The sequence below is a fragment of the Calliopsis andreniformis genome, chromosome 8 (assembly GCF_051401765.1).
Source record: "Calliopsis andreniformis isolate RMS-2024a chromosome 8, iyCalAndr_principal, whole genome shotgun sequence".
Taxonomy (NCBI): Eukaryota; Metazoa; Arthropoda; class Insecta; order Hymenoptera; family Andrenidae; genus Calliopsis; species Calliopsis andreniformis.
The window spans coordinates 11810118-11827441 of NC_135069.1; the positions used below are offsets into that span (position 1 = coordinate 11810118).

The 17324-nt window shown below is 28.7% G+C and overlaps 3 protein-coding genes across 8 annotated transcripts; 2 read left to right on the forward strand and 1 right to left on the reverse strand.

The window, feature by feature from the left end:
* The first annotated feature begins 1873 nt into the window (after positions 1–1873).
* LOC143182205 (transmembrane and ubiquitin-like domain-containing protein 1) lies at positions 1874–3866 on the forward strand. 3 transcript variants are annotated; one of them, XM_076383064.1, is made up of 4 exons: positions 1874–1981; positions 2489–2791; positions 2874–3174; positions 3255–3866. In XM_076383064.1, the coding sequence occupies exons 2-4, from the start codon at positions 2491–2493 to the stop codon at positions 3709–3711; spliced, it is 1059 nt and encodes a 352-aa protein (XP_076239179.1). In that variant the 5' UTR covers positions 1874–1981; positions 2489–2490; the 3' UTR covers positions 3712–3866. The 3 variants fall into 3 exon arrangements, with proteins under 3 accessions (XP_076239179.1, XP_076239178.1, XP_076239181.1); XM_076383063.1 differs by lacking the exon at positions 1874–1981 and adding an exon at positions 1989–2143; XM_076383066.1 differs by lacking the exon at positions 1874–1981 and adding an exon at positions 1989–2143 and having other exon boundaries at positions 2898–3174.
* Positions 3867–4486: 620 nt separating this feature from the next.
* Positions 4487–9043, reverse strand: Ilers (Isoleucyl-tRNA synthetase). Its single transcript, XM_076383333.1, has one exon. It carries the CDS (start codon positions 8901–8903, stop codon positions 5148–5150), a length of 3756 nt encoding a protein of 1251 aa, XP_076239448.1. The 5' UTR covers positions 8904–9043; the 3' UTR covers positions 4487–5147.
* A 175-nt stretch (positions 9044–9218) lies between these two features.
* Alix (programmed cell death 6-interacting protein-like protein AliX) lies at positions 9219–15704 on the forward strand. Of its 4 annotated transcripts, none has more exons than XM_076383477.1 (16): positions 9219–9289; positions 9414–9662; positions 9942–10057; positions 10787–10914; positions 11005–11283; positions 12081–12182; positions 12283–12505; positions 12584–12707; positions 12774–12951; positions 13024–13185; positions 13440–13583; positions 13652–13867; positions 14486–14635; positions 14722–14860; positions 14930–15124; positions 15196–15704. In XM_076383477.1, the coding sequence occupies exons 2-16, from the start codon at positions 9457–9459 to the stop codon at positions 15303–15305; spliced, it is 2472 nt and encodes an 823-aa protein (XP_076239592.1). In that variant the 5' UTR covers positions 9219–9289; positions 9414–9456; the 3' UTR covers positions 15306–15704. The 4 variants fall into 4 exon arrangements, with proteins under 4 accessions (XP_076239592.1, XP_076239591.1, XP_076239593.1 ...); XM_076383476.1 differs by having other exon boundaries at positions 9224–9289; positions 14722–14863; positions 15196–15702; XM_076383478.1 differs by lacking the exon at positions 12081–12182 and having other exon boundaries at positions 9225–9289; positions 14722–14863; positions 15196–15702.
* Positions 15705–17324: the final 1620 nt, after the last annotated feature.

The window sequence follows — 17324 nt, forward strand, 5'->3', positions numbered from 1 at the left end:
AGTAAAATCAGTAATAATGTTTTTATTTCTAGAATGTCTTAATTCAGAATCTTGACGAGTGCTATGTACATTTTCAAGTAACATATTTTTTAATAGAAAGAATAATCTATGTTCATGAGAAATTATGTTCTCTAATAAAGTTTTGTTTAATTACACTGTTCGACAAATTTTGACTTTTTTTCGATTTTGTAAACGTGAATAAACATTTCTTATAGATTTCGACGTGCTGATTACGAATCTGCAAACCGTTTTTTTCCAGAACGTACAGTTTTTGAAAAAATCAATTTTGAAAAAAATGACAAATTTTCAACTTTGGGATTTTTTTGTACTTTTGCCGTAGTAGTTATTTAGTTGCTCTTTGCACGAAATGATTCTGTGGACTCTCCCGAATAAAAGAATATAGATAGTTATTAGATTATAAATATTGAAATAGGTTTAAATAACAATTAAAGTGAAAAGGACACCCAAAACGCGCCCATTTTTCCTGATATTTTTCACTTTATTTCAAAAAGTAAGGGTCTAGGAGAAAATTTGATTATACCACGCGATAGAGCAAACCTTTCTACTAAGGAAAGCATCAAGCGAATGTTAAAAATTATTTTTGTTTTCAATATAGAAATAAAATAGTTTGGCGAAACGCGCGGCGGCGACAGTGGTACTCAATGACGTCAATGCGTATAGGGTCCGCGGAACGGCAGGCGATAGGCGAGGCGTCCACCGGCGCGCGCCGCCGTCATTGAGTACCACTGTCGCCGCCGCGCGTTTCGCCAAACTATTTTATTTCTATATTGAAAACAAAAATAATTTTTAACATTCGTTTGATGCTTTCCTTAGTAGAAAGGTTTGCTCTATCGCGTGGTATAGTCAAATTTTCTCCTAGACCCTTACTTTTTGGAATAAAGTGAAAAATATCAGGAAAAATGGGCGCGTTTTGGGTGTCCTTTTCACTTTAAATGTTATTTAAACCTATTTCAATATTTATAATCTAATAACTATCTATATTCTTTTATTCGGGAGAGTCCACAGAATCATTTCGTGCAAAGAGCAACTAAATAACTACTACGGCAAAAGTACAAAAAAATCCCAAAGTTGAAAATTTGTCATTTTTTTCAAAATTGATTTTTTCAAAAACTGTACGTTCTGGAAAAAAACGGTTTGCAGATTCGTAATCAGCACGTCGAAATCTATAAGAAATGTTTATTCACACTTACAAAATCAGACCCGTGTTGAACAGTGTTATCTGTGCATAATTAGAAATCAAAATTCTATCTTCGTCCTTAAATACAGAAGTAACAAGGCTCAACTTCCATGCATCAAAGATACTTGTGAGAAACTTGTTAGAAATGAACCAAAGTATATATACAAGGAATAATAAATTTACAGGTTTCTTGATGTAACTATCTAATCTATAAAGTAACAGATTGGATAACCTATCCTACTGCCCTTCACAATTAAATAATATAATGTCTTATCGTCTCATTCGTATCGTAGTGGGTCATTACATTATTATTTCATTAAATTGCCATGTCTAAACGATTATTAACTACGCACATTAACCTCTGCAGACTATTTAATCAATTATTATATGAATATTCTTTGAATGACATGGAGTCAAAATTTTAAATTGAACCAAACAAAAAGTTTACAAATATTTTACAACTAAAAACTTTACGCATTGACGATACAAGAAATTGTTAAAAAGCAATTAATGTATTCACACTTATTTAGGTTATAAAATTAAAAGGAATGACAATTGACAAGCCTATAACCGATGTGTACGAGATGCCTAGAACGACGGTTCATCTCTGTACTTCTGCCTCTGACCGATAGTGGCAGCACTTTCAGGGTTTCCAGTTAAACTGTTCAACCTATACTGCTGCCTGTCAAAGTATCTGCGTCATCTCTAGATACCTGTAGATGAGATTTTTATATGTTTTTTATAAAACTTTATTTTGTTCTGTTGTGATTCACATAGATTGAGGTGAGAATAGTGATAAAGAATGATAAGAAGGCGAAAGAATATTATAGCAGTATGAATTTTATTTTATGTAGTAGCAATAAACACATGGAATTATTATTTCTGTGTAAATTTCGTCGATACGTGTAAATGATATTCACTGAGTAGACTGAAAACACCGAAAAAGTAATAAAAAAAGCAAATTTGTCCCATCATACAGAAATTCTGTTTTAAAGTTATTTCAATAAGATTAAAATCCTGTCTTTATTTATTATTGATTATGGCAGTACTTAGTATTATTGCTTTTTTGTTTATAGATAACAGAGCATATTTCTAATACAAATCATCTATTTTTATACAATTTGCCAAATATAATTGATTTGTAACAAATACTAATGTACATACAATTATAAAGTATGTCAAATGAATTATATAAATAATAATTACCTTTAGAAATAATATTAATGTTTTGTTTCTTTTCTTATTTATTCATGTTTTCTTTATGTTTATAAAATTAATTCTAAATTATAGAAATGACTCTTATTGATGGTGTCGGAGATGAAGTCACAGATTTTTTTATCGTTGTGGTTGTCCTCTTAGTAGGCTGGCTTGCCTGGTGTTCTACAAGTATTACAGATCAACCATTTATACGCACAGTACTTATATTACGACATGGAGAACGCACACATATTGCTGAACTCAGAGCTAATCGTCAAAATACAAGTTCTTTGAATCAACCTTCAAATATAGAGACATCAGTGGAAGAATCTATAGAACCAATTGCTGATGATAACACTGATAATTCGCAAAGTTGTCCTGAACCTTCCATTACAGGTGATATGTTCTATTTGAAAATAAGATTTATTATATCTTTCATAGTGAAAACATTGTGATTACTTATTATTTATTACAATAGATATAAATGGAAGAATTCCTTCAGAAGTACGTCGAACATCTGAAGCAACTGCTACAGAGGAAGTACTTATTGAAACTATGGATTCATTTAATAGTGATAACACAACACTGTTGAAAAGACAAACCAAAGTAAATAAGTCTGAGGAAACAAATATATCAACATGTTCCGATACTGTAGAATGTGAATCTAAAAATCTTTCTACAAGTGATGCTAATGAAATTAGTATAAAACTTAAATTTATAAATGATGATCAAAAAGTGGTTACTGGCAGTTTAAAAGAACTACTTGGTGACTTCAAAAGGTTATTACTATGTGACATTATATTCTAAATGAAAAATTACAAAAACAATGAAGTTATAATAAAGTTTTATAAATTTCTAGGAGACATTTTCAAATAGAACTGGAAGCACAGAGATTAGTGCGTTTAGTTTTTAAAGGTCGAGTATTGCAACCAGATAGTCAAACATTAGAACGATGTGGTTTATATAATAATTGTGTTGTTCATTGTTTGGTACACCAACCACGACCATCAACATTAGACAGCTCATCATCAATATATTTTAATCCTCAATCATCTTCAGACACACCTACTAGTACATCTACTAGTACAGGAAGTACGAGTTCAACACCTACTAGTTTAACACATAACGAGTGGGATTTAAGTAGATTTCTAGTCAGCATTTTGACTCTCATGTTAGGTCTTGCTTGGTATTCTCGATACCACTATGCTCAACTTTTTACTGCAACAACTACGCTTGCATTATGTGCTCTTACTGCAATTTTGATTGTTTTTTTATTTAGTAATTTTTTTCCTGATCAAGACAATTTGATTCTCTAATGTTAATATCAAATATTCTTGGAATTAAAAATGATATAATGATTTCTTAAACTAAAAATTTTAATTTATGTGAATGGAAAGTGAGATATTTAGTTCATATTACTGCATTTCAATTACAGTAGTCTTATACATCATATTCAAAATTATATTTAGTATATTCCTAAAAGATATCATTTTTGAATTAATACAATATTTTAATTGTATAAAGACTTATACATGTACATATTAATATTATATAATATATATATACATATATATATATATATATTATAATAAATTTGTATCAAACGTTAAAATTTTAATAAGTAGGTAACATTTATTCATTTATGTATATTTATGAAATTAATCTTTAATAAATATTTAGTTGTTGAATTAGTTAATAATAAACACTATAGATTATGGTTAAAATGGTGCTGTGTATATTACTTTAAAAAAAATAATATATATTTAAATTTTTGCAATCCTTTTATCAAATTTGAATGTCATGTAGCTATGTGACTTAAATAAGTTATGTACAATTATAAGTTGCAGTTTCTGTTAGTATAAAATATATAAATTTACTTTCAGTGTAATTATTTTTTTATAAGTTTCGTAGAATTATAATTCTAAAATAAGAAATACATCTAAGGATAATTTAAGCACCACTATACATAATACATTATATGTCAATGTTACAAGAACAAGAAAAAAAACAAAAAAGATTAAAATCGTTGGAAGTGTATGTATATAATCAACAAAGTATATTAAATAATTATAATTATTATTACAGGATACATTATACTTATTCTTAGAAAAAGAATTTCATTATTATTTTTGACAATCGACATTGATAAGTACAGTGATTCATAATTGCCTGTTACGCATTGTACTATACTAGGTAGTTTGTAGAAAAATTACAAAAATATTACGATTGTTTTGTTGAATGTAAATAAATGTTTATTTGTTCAAAGTTTACTTATGCTAAAATATTCTTCAGCCTGATAATTGATTTTATGATTTATTAAGTCTAGTGCAGCTTTATATATAATTCAAACACAACAGGAGTATCTCAACAATTTTGAAAAGAATTTTAGACTTAAGACTGATATATCACAGGGTGTTTCCAAAGTTTATAAGTTATAAAATATTAAATTGTGATTCTGAAAAATATAAATATTGTAGAATTTATAATAATTTATTTTTCAATTGTACAAAATAATTGTAACTGTACTTGCAGAACAGAAATTTAACAATTTGTATAGTTTGCTACAAAAATTAAATAAGTAATTACTTTATGAATGTAATAAACAATTTAAACTTTATATCTGAAGACACAATTTATAATACATAATACATTTAGGAGAATTTTTAATGTAGTTATTTAATGATACTACTTAACTCCAACAAATATTTTGAAAAAATGTATATAATTTAATAAATAATAAATAAAAATGAAGTTAACTTAATTGTATAGTTTGTCCATGTAATTTAATTAACGTTGTGGGTAAATGTAACTGTTGAACAATATTTTGTTTCTCACCAAAACAAAGAAGCAATTGCTGTTTGAACGTGTTATGATCTAAATTAAAATTCCCTTTCGGATTTTCCAAAAGAATAGTGCCTTTCTCTATAGTATGAAGAACATTAACAAATTTACAAACTGAATGTTTTATAGTATCAAATACTTCAGTTTTAGATGAATTTGCTTTTACTATTTTTATCGTTTGTTTATGCAATGACAATATATCAGTCGTTTTCAGTATCAATTTATTATTGCTGTATAAGTCGTACGAATAATTATAAATACCAAATACTAATTCAATTTCTTGCCTTAACTGTTCATAAGAAAGAGGGACTAATGTCTTTGGAGTTTCCAATAAAATAGTTCCTACACTACTAATTGCTCCAAATCTTGGTTTTATATCTACAAGTTCAACATTTACATATTTTAAGAGAGGTTCAACACTATTTTCATTACTTTCAATTTGAGAAATAGTTTTTACTAAAGCAAGCTTCATATTGATGCCCTTAATATTCTGCATTTCTTCTATAATTATACGTGCATCAGTTGGCATTTTAGACATATCTTCTTGTGGAGTCTTGGTCGCATTTTCAATAAAATCTTTATGACTAACAATTACTTTTGCTAAATTACTGCACTGATCTTGAATTTTATAATATGCAATTGCTTCATCTGATGGAACCAACTGAGCTTTTTTTCTCAGTTTTTGAACTCTATTGATTATTTCTCTTGCTATTCCTTCATTGTGCATACTTTCATCAGGAGTTACATCCAATAAAAGCAAAATATTTCCTTCACTATGGGCTTCATATTGTTTAGATAATTTTTCACTAGCTGGACCTGTAAAGCTAAACATTAAACGTAAATCTTGTTCTTCCAAGGTATGACCTTGTACAATAATCTTCTTTGTTGCAACAAAAGTCTGTAATTGTTCATCAGAAAGTTCTTTAATAGCTTGCGCAACTGATTTAAATTCTCCTTTAAGACGTGCTCCAAGTATCTTGTGATCTGGTTCTGCTTTTAACATAACACCATATTTTTGTTTATCTGTAGTAACTGTTAATACTTTTACATTCAGTTCTTCAAGAATATATGACTTCAAAGAGACTATATCTTTTAATACTTCAGGATCTTGATGAATTACTACAACTTCTGGTAATGGATATTTGACAGGAATTGTTTTCCTATCTCTTACAACACGACCCAATTCAATTATAGTTTGCATATATGATACAGCTTTTTCAATATTTTGAGTAATTAATTGTGGATTAGATTCTGGTATTATTTGATAGTGAACACTGTCCATATTACATTTAGATGATGGAAGTAATTTTACTAAACGTTGAAACATAAATTCAGTTAAAAATGGTGTAAATGGTGCATTAATACGTACTATTATATATACAACACAGAATAAGGTATTTAACGCTTGCTGACAATCAGTTACACCACCGTCACCTTTTATACGCTTTCTATTCATTCTCACATACCAGTTAGTAAGATTATCTATATATTTCACCAAGTAAGGTACAACAGTGTATAATTTGTAAGCTTTCATTTCTTCCTTAACAAATTGTAGTAGTGTTTGTGTAAATGATAGAATCCATTTATCCATTATATTGTTAGAATGTACAACTTTAGTATCATCATAAACAAATGTGATCTTCTCTTCTCTTTCAAATCTTTCAATGTTTTGCATTAGAAATCTAAATGCGTTATACCACGGTAAAAATACGTCTTTAATAACATCTCTAACTCCTTCTTCTTTAAAACGTAAATTTTCAGCTCTTACGACAGGAGAATTAATTAAGTACAAACGAAGAGCATCTGCTCCATATTTATTAACAATTTCTATAGGGTCTGGGTAGTTCTTTTTACGTTTTGACATTTTCTGTCCATCAGATGCAAGTATCAAACCATTTGCAACAAGATTTTTAAATGGAGCTTTTCCAAAAAGAGCAGTTGATAAAACTAAAAGTGTATAAAACCACCCACGAGTTTGATCAATACCTTCCCCGATAAAGTCAGCAGGAAAATTTTCTTCAAACTCTTTTCGATTTTCAAAAGGGTAATGCACTTGTGCATATGGCATTGAACCAGATTCAAACCAGCAATCAAAAACTTCAGGTACACGACGTAAGGGTGGATATCCTGGTCGCTTTGATGGTATAGTTAAATGATCTATATTTTCTCTATGAATATCTGTTATTTTTGTGTTAGTTAATTTTTCTAGTTCTGCAATACTTCCCACACACACAATTTCTTGTCCATCATCTGAAATCCACAAAGGAATTGGATTACCCCAATAACGATTTCTACTGATCGCCCAATCGTGAGCGTCTCGTAACCAATTACCAAATCGTTTTTCTTTCACATAATCTGGTACCCAGTAAGTATTACTATTTGCTGTTATAAGTTCATCTTTTATAGTTTCTACCCTGATGAACCATGATGGTACTGCTTTATAAATTAATGGAGTGTCAGAGCGCCAACAAAATGGGTAACTGTGTTTAATGGTACTATTATAAATTAATCTTTTATTTGTTTGAAGATATTTAATAATTTCCTTGTCTGCATCTTTTATATATTTTCCAACAAAATCATGAACTGGTTCAACAAAACGTCCGCAGCTATCAACAGGACATATCATCTCTTGATCTCGTGTTATAATGCCAGCCTCCAAGCAACATCGATAATCATCTTCACCAAAGTAGGGAGCTTGATGAACTATACCTGTACCAGTTTCTGCAGTAACATACATATCATTCAATATTACAAAAGCACCTTTTTCTCTCAGATTTTGAAAATAAGGGAAAAGAGGTTTATATGCTTTTCCCTTTAAATCAGATCCTTTTCGTTTTCCTTGTATTGTATACAAATCTTTAGATTTATATATCAACTCCAAACTTGATTCTAATATAATGTAAACATTATTAGAAGAATGATCTTTAACTTCGACATATTCAAAATTTGGATTACAACACAATGCCATATTACTAGGTAAAGTCCATGGAGTAGTAGTCCAAGCAAGGAGAGAAACACCTGGCTCATCTATTAAAGAAAATGATACAACTACAGAAGGATCAATAACATCTTTATAATTTTGTCCTGATTCGAAATTAGATAAGGGTGTATTGCAACCAATAGAAAAAGGCATTACTTTAACACCTTGATAAACAAGGCCTTTATTATATAGCTCTCGAAAAATCCACCAAATAGATTCCATATACCAAGGATAAAGCGTCTTGTAATCATTTTCAAAATCTATCCATCTACCGATTCGCCCTACAATTGTTTCCCATTCGGTTGCATATTTCATTACAATATTTCTGCATTCTTTATTATAATTTGCTATTCCCATTTTAATGACATCATCAGGACTTTTTATGTCAAAAGTTTTGTCTATTTCAAATTCAACGGGTAAACCATGAGTATCCCAACCAAATCTTCTTTCAACATAATAACCAGATTGGTGAGCATACCTTGTTACAATATCTTTTATAGTACCAGCAAGTATGTGTCCATAATGAGGTAATCCAGTAGCAAAAGGTGGACCATCATAGAATGCATATTTTGGTTTTCCTTTTGATTGTTTCAAACAATTTTTAAATGTATCACATTTCTTCCATAATTCCAATATAATTTTTTCTTCCTGTGGGAAATTTATTGTCTCTGGTAGCTTTTCTTTCATTTTTTATGAGTCTAAAGTAACTTTGCGACAATTCAATATGTACTGATTAGTACTGATGCACTGATGCAAACAGAAGACACGTTGCCGAAGGCGAATTTGGCAAATTTTTAAAAGTGAAATGTGGAAGAGGTTAGCGCTATATGCTGTAACATGTGTTTTGAAGTAGTAGTAGTAGTGTAGTAACATAAAGGATTTTTGTAGAGGCGAAACTAGCGTTTCTGAGGTCTCAATTTTTATTACGCATGCGTGGCTATGGTGTACAGCTTGAAGTAGCTACAGTAAATTGAGGAATTACTTTTGTGAAGGTAATTCACTAGTGGTGAGGTAATTCCTATGAGCTGTATTGTAAATCGAGAAACGTTTAGTTTCATCAGTACCTCGTTCAGGTGACGTATATGGTCTGTTTTCAAAGATGGCGTAGTTTAAACAGTCACTACGGATAAATTGCATGTAACGTCTAGTATCTATATAAATCAGTGGTATATTATGTCATAGAATGATATTATACAGGCGTTAGAGGTGGCTAGCTGGTAGATTTCAATTACACGTCAAAATGGCTGAGCTAATTGCAGTGCCACTGAAGAAACCGTCTGATGTAGATGTCATTAAACCGCTTACAAACGTAATTAAATCAACGTATAATAGTGCAGATAATCAAAAGGATTATACAGAGGCAATAGCTGATTTTAGTAAACTAAGAAACAATGCTTTGTGGAGAGCTTTCGAAAAATATGAAAGTTCTTTGGAGGTTATATACAGGTATGAGTCATCTTTAATTAAACACTTCTTGTTGTAATTACAATAATCTTTTTCAAAGATATGAATTCCAATAGATTTATCATACAATAGGATATTTTAAAAATTTACAAATATTGAATTTTTAACTTTTTTAAGAATTTTTAAGAATTCTCTAATTTTGTGTTAATGACAGTTTTAGTAGATGTTGCTTAAAATGTTGCAACTAAATATCGTTTAATAAGAGATTATTGATAAACTTAAAGTAAAATATTATAAGTATGAATATATACTTTATTTTAGTTACTATGATCAGTTGTGTGCTTTGGAGTCCAAAATACCTGCTCATGAATTACAAATACCATTTAAATGGAAGGATGCATTTGATCGTACCATATTTGGAGGAAAACTTAGTTTAAGTAAGATGTATAACATGATGTATATTATTTCTACTAATTTTTTACCTAAATTATTTGTATGAGACAATATGAGTATATTCTATGAAACCTTTGATTAACTACTTAGCAAGAGACAGATAAGATAACATAATCGATTAAATCAGTATTTTAATATGTTTGCTGCCACAGTTTGGAAAGAAATCAGATAGCACTTGTTTTTGTATACGTATTATTGAAATATGCTAAAAACACAATCTAAGTTGTTTTTTCACACAATCTGAGTTTGTTTTGTTTCCTTATTGCATCAAGCATGTGTAATAGTAGGCCATATATAGAACTTTCTCATAGACTATCTTTCGCACATTTGCAACAGATTATGTTTTGACAATGAAAATATTTTTCAGAATATAATGTTTTTATTTTGAATGATATTTTTTAAAATATATTATATAAAAATATTTAAATTTTGTAAAATAGTTAAAAGTAATATATTGTACCAAAATCCCAAGTTTAATTCATTCCTCTTTATACTATATAGAAGCATTTCCATTGAATAAAAAAATTTTGTAATTGTATAATTGAAAATTAAAAAACAATTTCTATCACACACATGTATGATGCTGGTTCCTCAGAAGCAACTCGATGCATGGCAGCGAATGTGTTAAATAGTACTTCCCCTACTTAAAATTATTATATAAAACGTAATATGATATCATAATAATACAACAATATTATCTTCAATATTTTTAGCAATTAGTACATTAGGATATGAGAAAGTGTGTGTATTATTCAATATTGCTGCTTTACAAAGTTCAGTTGCAGCAACTCAATCACTAGAAAGTGATGAAGGACTAAAGTTGGCTGCTAAATTATTCCAGGTTATTATTTTAATATTATCAAAGAAATTATGTATAATATTATAAATTAAGAAAAATATAGATATTCATTTATTGTTACAAAAATTTCAGCAATCTGCTGGTATTTTTCATTACCTTAAAGGAAATGTTATGATGGCTATTCAGCAAGAAATAACACCTGATATTAGTCCAGAAACATTAGGTGCATTATCATCTTTAATGTTGGCTCAAGCTCAGGAAATATTTGTACATAAAGCAATCCATGATGCTATGAAAGAGGGAATAGTTGCTAAGTTAGCTGCACAAGCAGAAGAACTATATGCAGATGCATTGAAGCTGTTTCAAAAGGAAATTTTCAGAGCATTTTGGGATAAAGAATGGGTTCCTTTGGTATGTACATGTAATAGAACGACGAAATTAGTTCATGTTTAAATATAAAAAAGATAAACACTTTTAAACTAGCTATGTCAATTTATAGGTAATTTTATGTATAAATATTTATTAGATATATGTAAAAACATTGCAAACTAAAAATTATAATTGAATATTAAATGTAACTAAAAAAAATCAAATTCGACTAATAAAATAAAATAAAATAATGTTGACTAACAATGTACAGATAACATACTAGTTGTTGAGCAAAATTTAATACTAATCTAATTTTTATTTGATATGTACAGTTGAAATATAGATTGTACTGAAAAAAATTTCTACATTTATTGTATTGTATTAACTTATATTAGTTAACTGCTTTCTTTTATGTATTTCAATTTTTAAAAACTGTGTATTTTTGAAATATTTTTAATTATTACCATCTTTCTTATTTTTTTATAGTGTAATTTTTTGCACTTTTAAAAATATTGAATACAAATGATTAAGATTCCTCAAAACATACTTATTCTACACTTCAGAGAATTGGATCAGTTTTGACATTTTAATAAAAATGTTTTTAATCAAAATTTTACTCACTTACGTGGTTAATAAATAGATAAATTCATGTATAATATTTGTATATGTCACCATATTTCTAGCATGTTATATAATTTAATGTATTTTAAACTTTTGTTTTTATAATATGTTTTTCTGTATACATGTATATATGTATTTTTCTGTACATGTCTAAACAGAAAAGTAGTTAACTACTTAATAACATTGATATTGATACTTAATATTAATGCCTGATACAGATAGCAGGAAAGCAAGCTGGATATCGTGCAATGGCTGAATTTTATCAATCATTAGTATGTAAAAATAATAAACTAATTGGAGAAGAAATTGCCAGACTAGAGGTACAATTTATTTAGTATAAAACAAAACTAATTTTGTTGTAACAGATATTACATTAAATATACATTACATAATTTACATTACATAAAAATATGTTCTTAGCATGCTGTAGAGTTATTTAAAGCGGCGCAGCAACGTTCAAATAAACCTAATTTATTTCAAGAATACGCTAATAGAGCACAAAGGAATCTTACGGAAGTAAAAAAAGATAATGATTTTATTTATCATGAAAGAATACCTGATGTAAAATCCTTGGAACCTATTGGAAAAGCTCCTGTTGCAAAATTATTACCGCCGCCTGGAACATTTAGTTCGAATTTTAAAGGTTCAATACATATAGTAATGTATTTAATTGTATTTTTGTTGAATATACAATATATATAACAATTTTTTGTATTTTCAGATTTGTTTGCTGACTTATTACCTGTTAGATTACATCAGGCTTTATCCTCTTTTGAAGTTCGTCGTAATGAAGTAGTTAATGCAGAAATTTCATTACTACGTGAGATGACTCAAGTATTAAATAGGTAAAGTAATCGTTTAAATATTTAATTTTTACGTGATAATAATAATTAATAAATAAATATTTTTAGTGTCTTAGTAAGTTTAAACCTACCAGCAGCTATTGAAGATACAAGTGGAATCGATTTACCTCAGTCTTTATTGGAAAAAGCTCAATATGTAAGAGATGCAGGTGGTATAAAAGCTTTGGAAACTGCTATGCAAGAATTGCCAAGTCTTTTACAACGAAATAAGGAACTTTTGGATGAGGTAAATGAATCAATAATAAATTATTTTATAATACAATTATAACACTATAATAATACACTGTTCGCATCGTAGTGTGAGCGAATGCTACAAGAAGAACGTGAATCCGACGAACAATTAAGAGAACAATTCAAAGAGCGTTGGACAAGAATACCTAGTACTCGTTTAACAGAACAATTTACTATTAATTTGCGAAAGTATCGTGAAATTATTAATAATGCTGTATCAGCTGATAAGGTAAATATACAATGTATAGTAATTTCTCATCCACTGTAATATTATAAGTTCCACGAGTTGCAGTTATTAATATAAGTAGACAAAGTTGTTTACGTTTTATTCAATAGCCATGCAAACAAACAGGAATGGGCATCAGTGCCCATTATAATAAAATTCCAATTATAATAAAAATTCCAAGTTTCTGTATTTATCATTAAAAATGTGAAGAATAATCTTGTAGAGAGATATTTTATAATAGATATTATTTTCTGTAGATTGTGCGTGAAAAATTCGAAAGTAATAAAGATGGTATGGAAATTTTAAGTTTGGATGAGGGTGATCTTATTAATACTGTTCCTACTGGGTCAGCAGTTCAAGAAAGTAATGCAGTTGCACAACTAAGGAAACTAATGAAAGATGCAAGTATCCTATATACTGTTACAATTACTCTATATACTTCTCGATATTTATTTATATATTTTTTTAGGTTGAAACATTAAAAACAGAACGCGATGCTATAGAAAATGAACTCAAATCGGTTAATAACGATGTAAAAGAAACATTCCTGTCAGCTCTTTCAGAACATGGTGCAGTTAATGAATCGTCCTTAGCTATGGAACATATAGGGAAATTTTATGGACCTTTGCAAGCGCAAGTCAGAGCCACTGAATCTCGGCAAGAACAACTGATTACTGAAATTCAAGTACACGAATTTTTCTTCAACGCACAATACATATATCAACGATGATCAAACCGTGGCTCGTGAGCCGCATTCTAGATACTTACAGTGATTCTTAGGTTTTGAAAATCCTCCTAGGAAAATTTTCAGGGAAAAAATCACCTTCACTTTCCCGCCTCGTATTCGGGTAGAAAAGCATCTTCAAAAAAGCTTAACACAGACATGAGAAAATAGAGGCTTTGCTATTTAAAATGAGCCCAGGCTTATTCAGGCTGTGCAATTTTTTCTCACAAAGTTACAGTAAGCCGAGTGGAAATGATTTTCGGTAAAATTCAATTTAAGGGTGAGAAAGTTAGAGGCTTTGCCCTTTAAAATGAACTTAAATCTACTGCTGTATGTTTTTTCCCCATAAAGTTGCGACAATTTTTTGGGTCAGAATTAGTGACCCTTTAATTTTGCTGCAAAGTGTATGATAATTACTACTCATACCTATGCATAAAATACTGTTCCAGTAGAAAGTATGGTTTTTAAATATTGATAATTAGCGTAATATGGCTCCTCTTGCAACAGGGTTTGATCACCAATGCTATATGTGATATATATATACAGTTTTTAAAATACTAATTTTAAAATCAATTCTAGAGGTATCATACTGAATTTACAAATGAACAATCTGGTAGTGGTGGTTCACGAGAAGCAATGTTATGTAAGCTGGCAGCTGCTTATGACGCTTTTAAAGAATTAAAAGGCAATCTAAACGAAGGAGCTAAATTCTATAATGATTTAACACAGGTAATACACTGATTGTATTTTCATGAATTATATCCATACTTTCATAAATTATATTACATTTGAATTGTACAATTTTGTTTCTATAGTTACTGGTAGTTTTCCAAAATAAGATATCAGATTTTTGTTTTGCTCGGAAAACTGAGAAAGAAGAACTACTAAAAGATTTAACAACAAATTTGAGTCATACTGGTCCTGCTGCAACTCCCAGCATTCCATCTCACCATGGTGGTATGAATAATCTTTAATAATAAATGTGTTTACATAATTAGCATTTTAAAAAGTAAATATATTTAGGAACAAACTCAGGACAAAGTCAACCTGGAACAACAGAACAAAGTGGAACGTCGCAATTACCATACCCTACACAATTTCAAGGTGGAATGCCTGTACCATACGGAGCTTGCACAACATGTCCATATCCTACATACATTCCTCCTCCTATGCCTACAACATATAATCCATATGCAACAATGCCTTATCCCGCACAAGGTAATATAAACAATGAAAAGTTATTTGTAAACTTCTTATAAAATGCACATTATATGTTCTTCATTTTTTAGGGAATTATAATCCGTATCAAAATATGCCACCTACTCCTTATGGTGGATATGCTACTTTGCCACGATATGGTAGTAACCATCCTCCTCCTCAAGGGCATAATCCTTTTTAAAAAAACGATTGTTTTTTATTGACACTGTAATTATAAATGTAGTTACGCGAAATTACAAAAACGGGAAGAAAGCTTGTATGTATACACGATATTTGGGAACTCGAGGTGAAATATATTTCAAAATATTTCTAACTATTTAGTCACAAACGATAAAAAAATGATGTTGAAAGTTTTAATTATTATTGTATATTATGCAGTTGAATCTTGATATAGAATGTATTAATACATGCTATATGTTAAGCTTTAAATAATGCTTCATGAAAGAAAAAGAAAATTGAATATATAATCCTTTGCGATTTATAAATATATTTTGTAACATAATATACAATAACTAGTTATTAATATGCCTATAAAAGTATAATCACATTATTATGTGTTCTAACTCTTTTACTACATTTATAAATATGGACTATTTATTATGAAAGTGGTGTAACTCCATTTTTCCTGAATTAACGTTAAAATGTTCTTTACTAAATTATGTGTATATTATTCGTTTTTTCAATTTGTTTTGAAAAATATATATACCATATTCATAATAAACGATCTATTCTTAGTTTTATATATTAATAATTTTTTAATATCTAATCATACTTACATTAATATTCTTTGTTTCAATTGTACAACACATTTTTGTAGTAATAAATTACAATGTTATAAACAATATCGGAATTAATATAAATTATATGATAGGAATGTATGTATATTTATACCACCAAGCTACTTTTATTTTATGTCATTCTAGTTATAGACATTCTTATACAATATATAGAATGGTTCAGAAATATTAAAATTTAGATACAAACTGATTTACTATAACAAAAACTATCTTCAAAATCAGCATGACTATTTATTATAATATTTATTTGTAACAGAAAATTTTTGTGTAATTTCGTTACTTGTAGTCACAAAATACGTATGTATTTGCTATCATTTTCATCAGGACAGTCAGAAGGAATTAATTCATTTATTTTTTTGTCTGCTAATTTTACTATGTGCTATTTTTGTTTTGTGATTTTTGTATTCTTGAATGTTAAGTGCTTGTTCGCGAAAGTCATCTTCCAATCTAAACTAAAAATGATGATAGGGATGACTTTTTATTAACTTATCATTAAACATTAGGATCAAAATAAATAAATATGTGAGTACTTGTATATCAATGTATTATATCAAGGTTTTTATTGGATTTCATGAAGCAGTAAATAACAATACTTATATGAAAAATAACTTTATTTAATAGCCATTCATACTAAGATTTATGAAATGTATAAAATCATTGCCACAATAAGTCGAAGGGTCTTAAATTTAAACTTAAACACTTCAAGGGATTGCTGCTATAAAGAAGTAGCCCCATTTGCTGATAATGTGACTGAATTAACAGAAATAAATTAAAAATCAAATAAAGTAGAGAAGGTATGCAGAACCTTAGTATGTTAGTGATTTAATTTCTTTCGATATACAAATATCTTGACATGCAAAAAAGACTATATATATGGTTCAAGAGAAGTTTAACAAAAAATCGCTCCAGTTGAAACTAATACAATAACAAATTTAAAGATTAAAGAAATGTGTACATACGTTGGAAAATTCAATAACTCACTTTCTCTTCAGGAAATATAACATATTATTGAAAGATATTACAAATTACATTAATGGTTCTGTAATAATTCTATAATTAATATTACGCATATTATAATTATGTTCTTCAATATTGCAGTATTATATAGGAAAGATAACGTGATTTATTGTAGGAAGGGTTACCAAGTTCTTTGAAAGAACTTTTATTAAGAAGTATGAGGAGAGTAAAAAAAGGAAAATTTTCGCCAAGTTTATATGTATGAAATATGTGAAAAAATATGTTACTACATTCCAATACAATAAAAAAATGGTATAGAATAGTGGACTAATTATTTATTATCCTATACATATATAGTTTACAGCCACCGACTGCATTCATTAGACGAATTACGGATAAAATATAATATGACAGTAGGGTAATCTATCAAGCATGCGAAAACACTA

Bases quoted from the DNA above. Each gene is read 5' to 3' on its own strand.
- LOC143182205 (XM_076383064.1), top strand. From the start codon at position 2,491: ATGACTCTTATTGATGGTGTCGGAGATGAAGTCACAGATTTTTTTATC. The intron at 2,792-2,873 runs GTGATATGTTCT...TTATTACAATAG, and splicing joins TCCTGAACCTTCCATTACAG to ATATAAATGGAAGAATTCCT. The intron at 3,175-3,254 runs GTTATTACTATG...ATAAATTTCTAG, and splicing joins CTACTTGGTGACTTCAAAAG to GAGACATTTTCAAATAGAAC.
- Ilers (XM_076383333.1), bottom strand. From the start codon at position 8,903: ATGAAAGAAAAGCTACCAGAGACAATAAATTTCCCACAGGAAGAAAAA.
- Alix (XM_076383476.1), top strand. From the start codon at position 9,457: ATGGCTGAGCTAATTGCAGTGCCACTGAAGAAACCGTCTGATGTAGAT. The intron at 14,864-14,929 runs GTATGAATAATC...AAATATATTTAG, and splicing joins CATTCCATCTCACCATGGTG to GAACAAACTCAGGACAAAGT. The intron at 15,125-15,195 runs GTAATATAAACA...TTCATTTTTTAG, and splicing joins AATGCCTTATCCCGCACAAG to GGAATTATAATCCGTATCAA.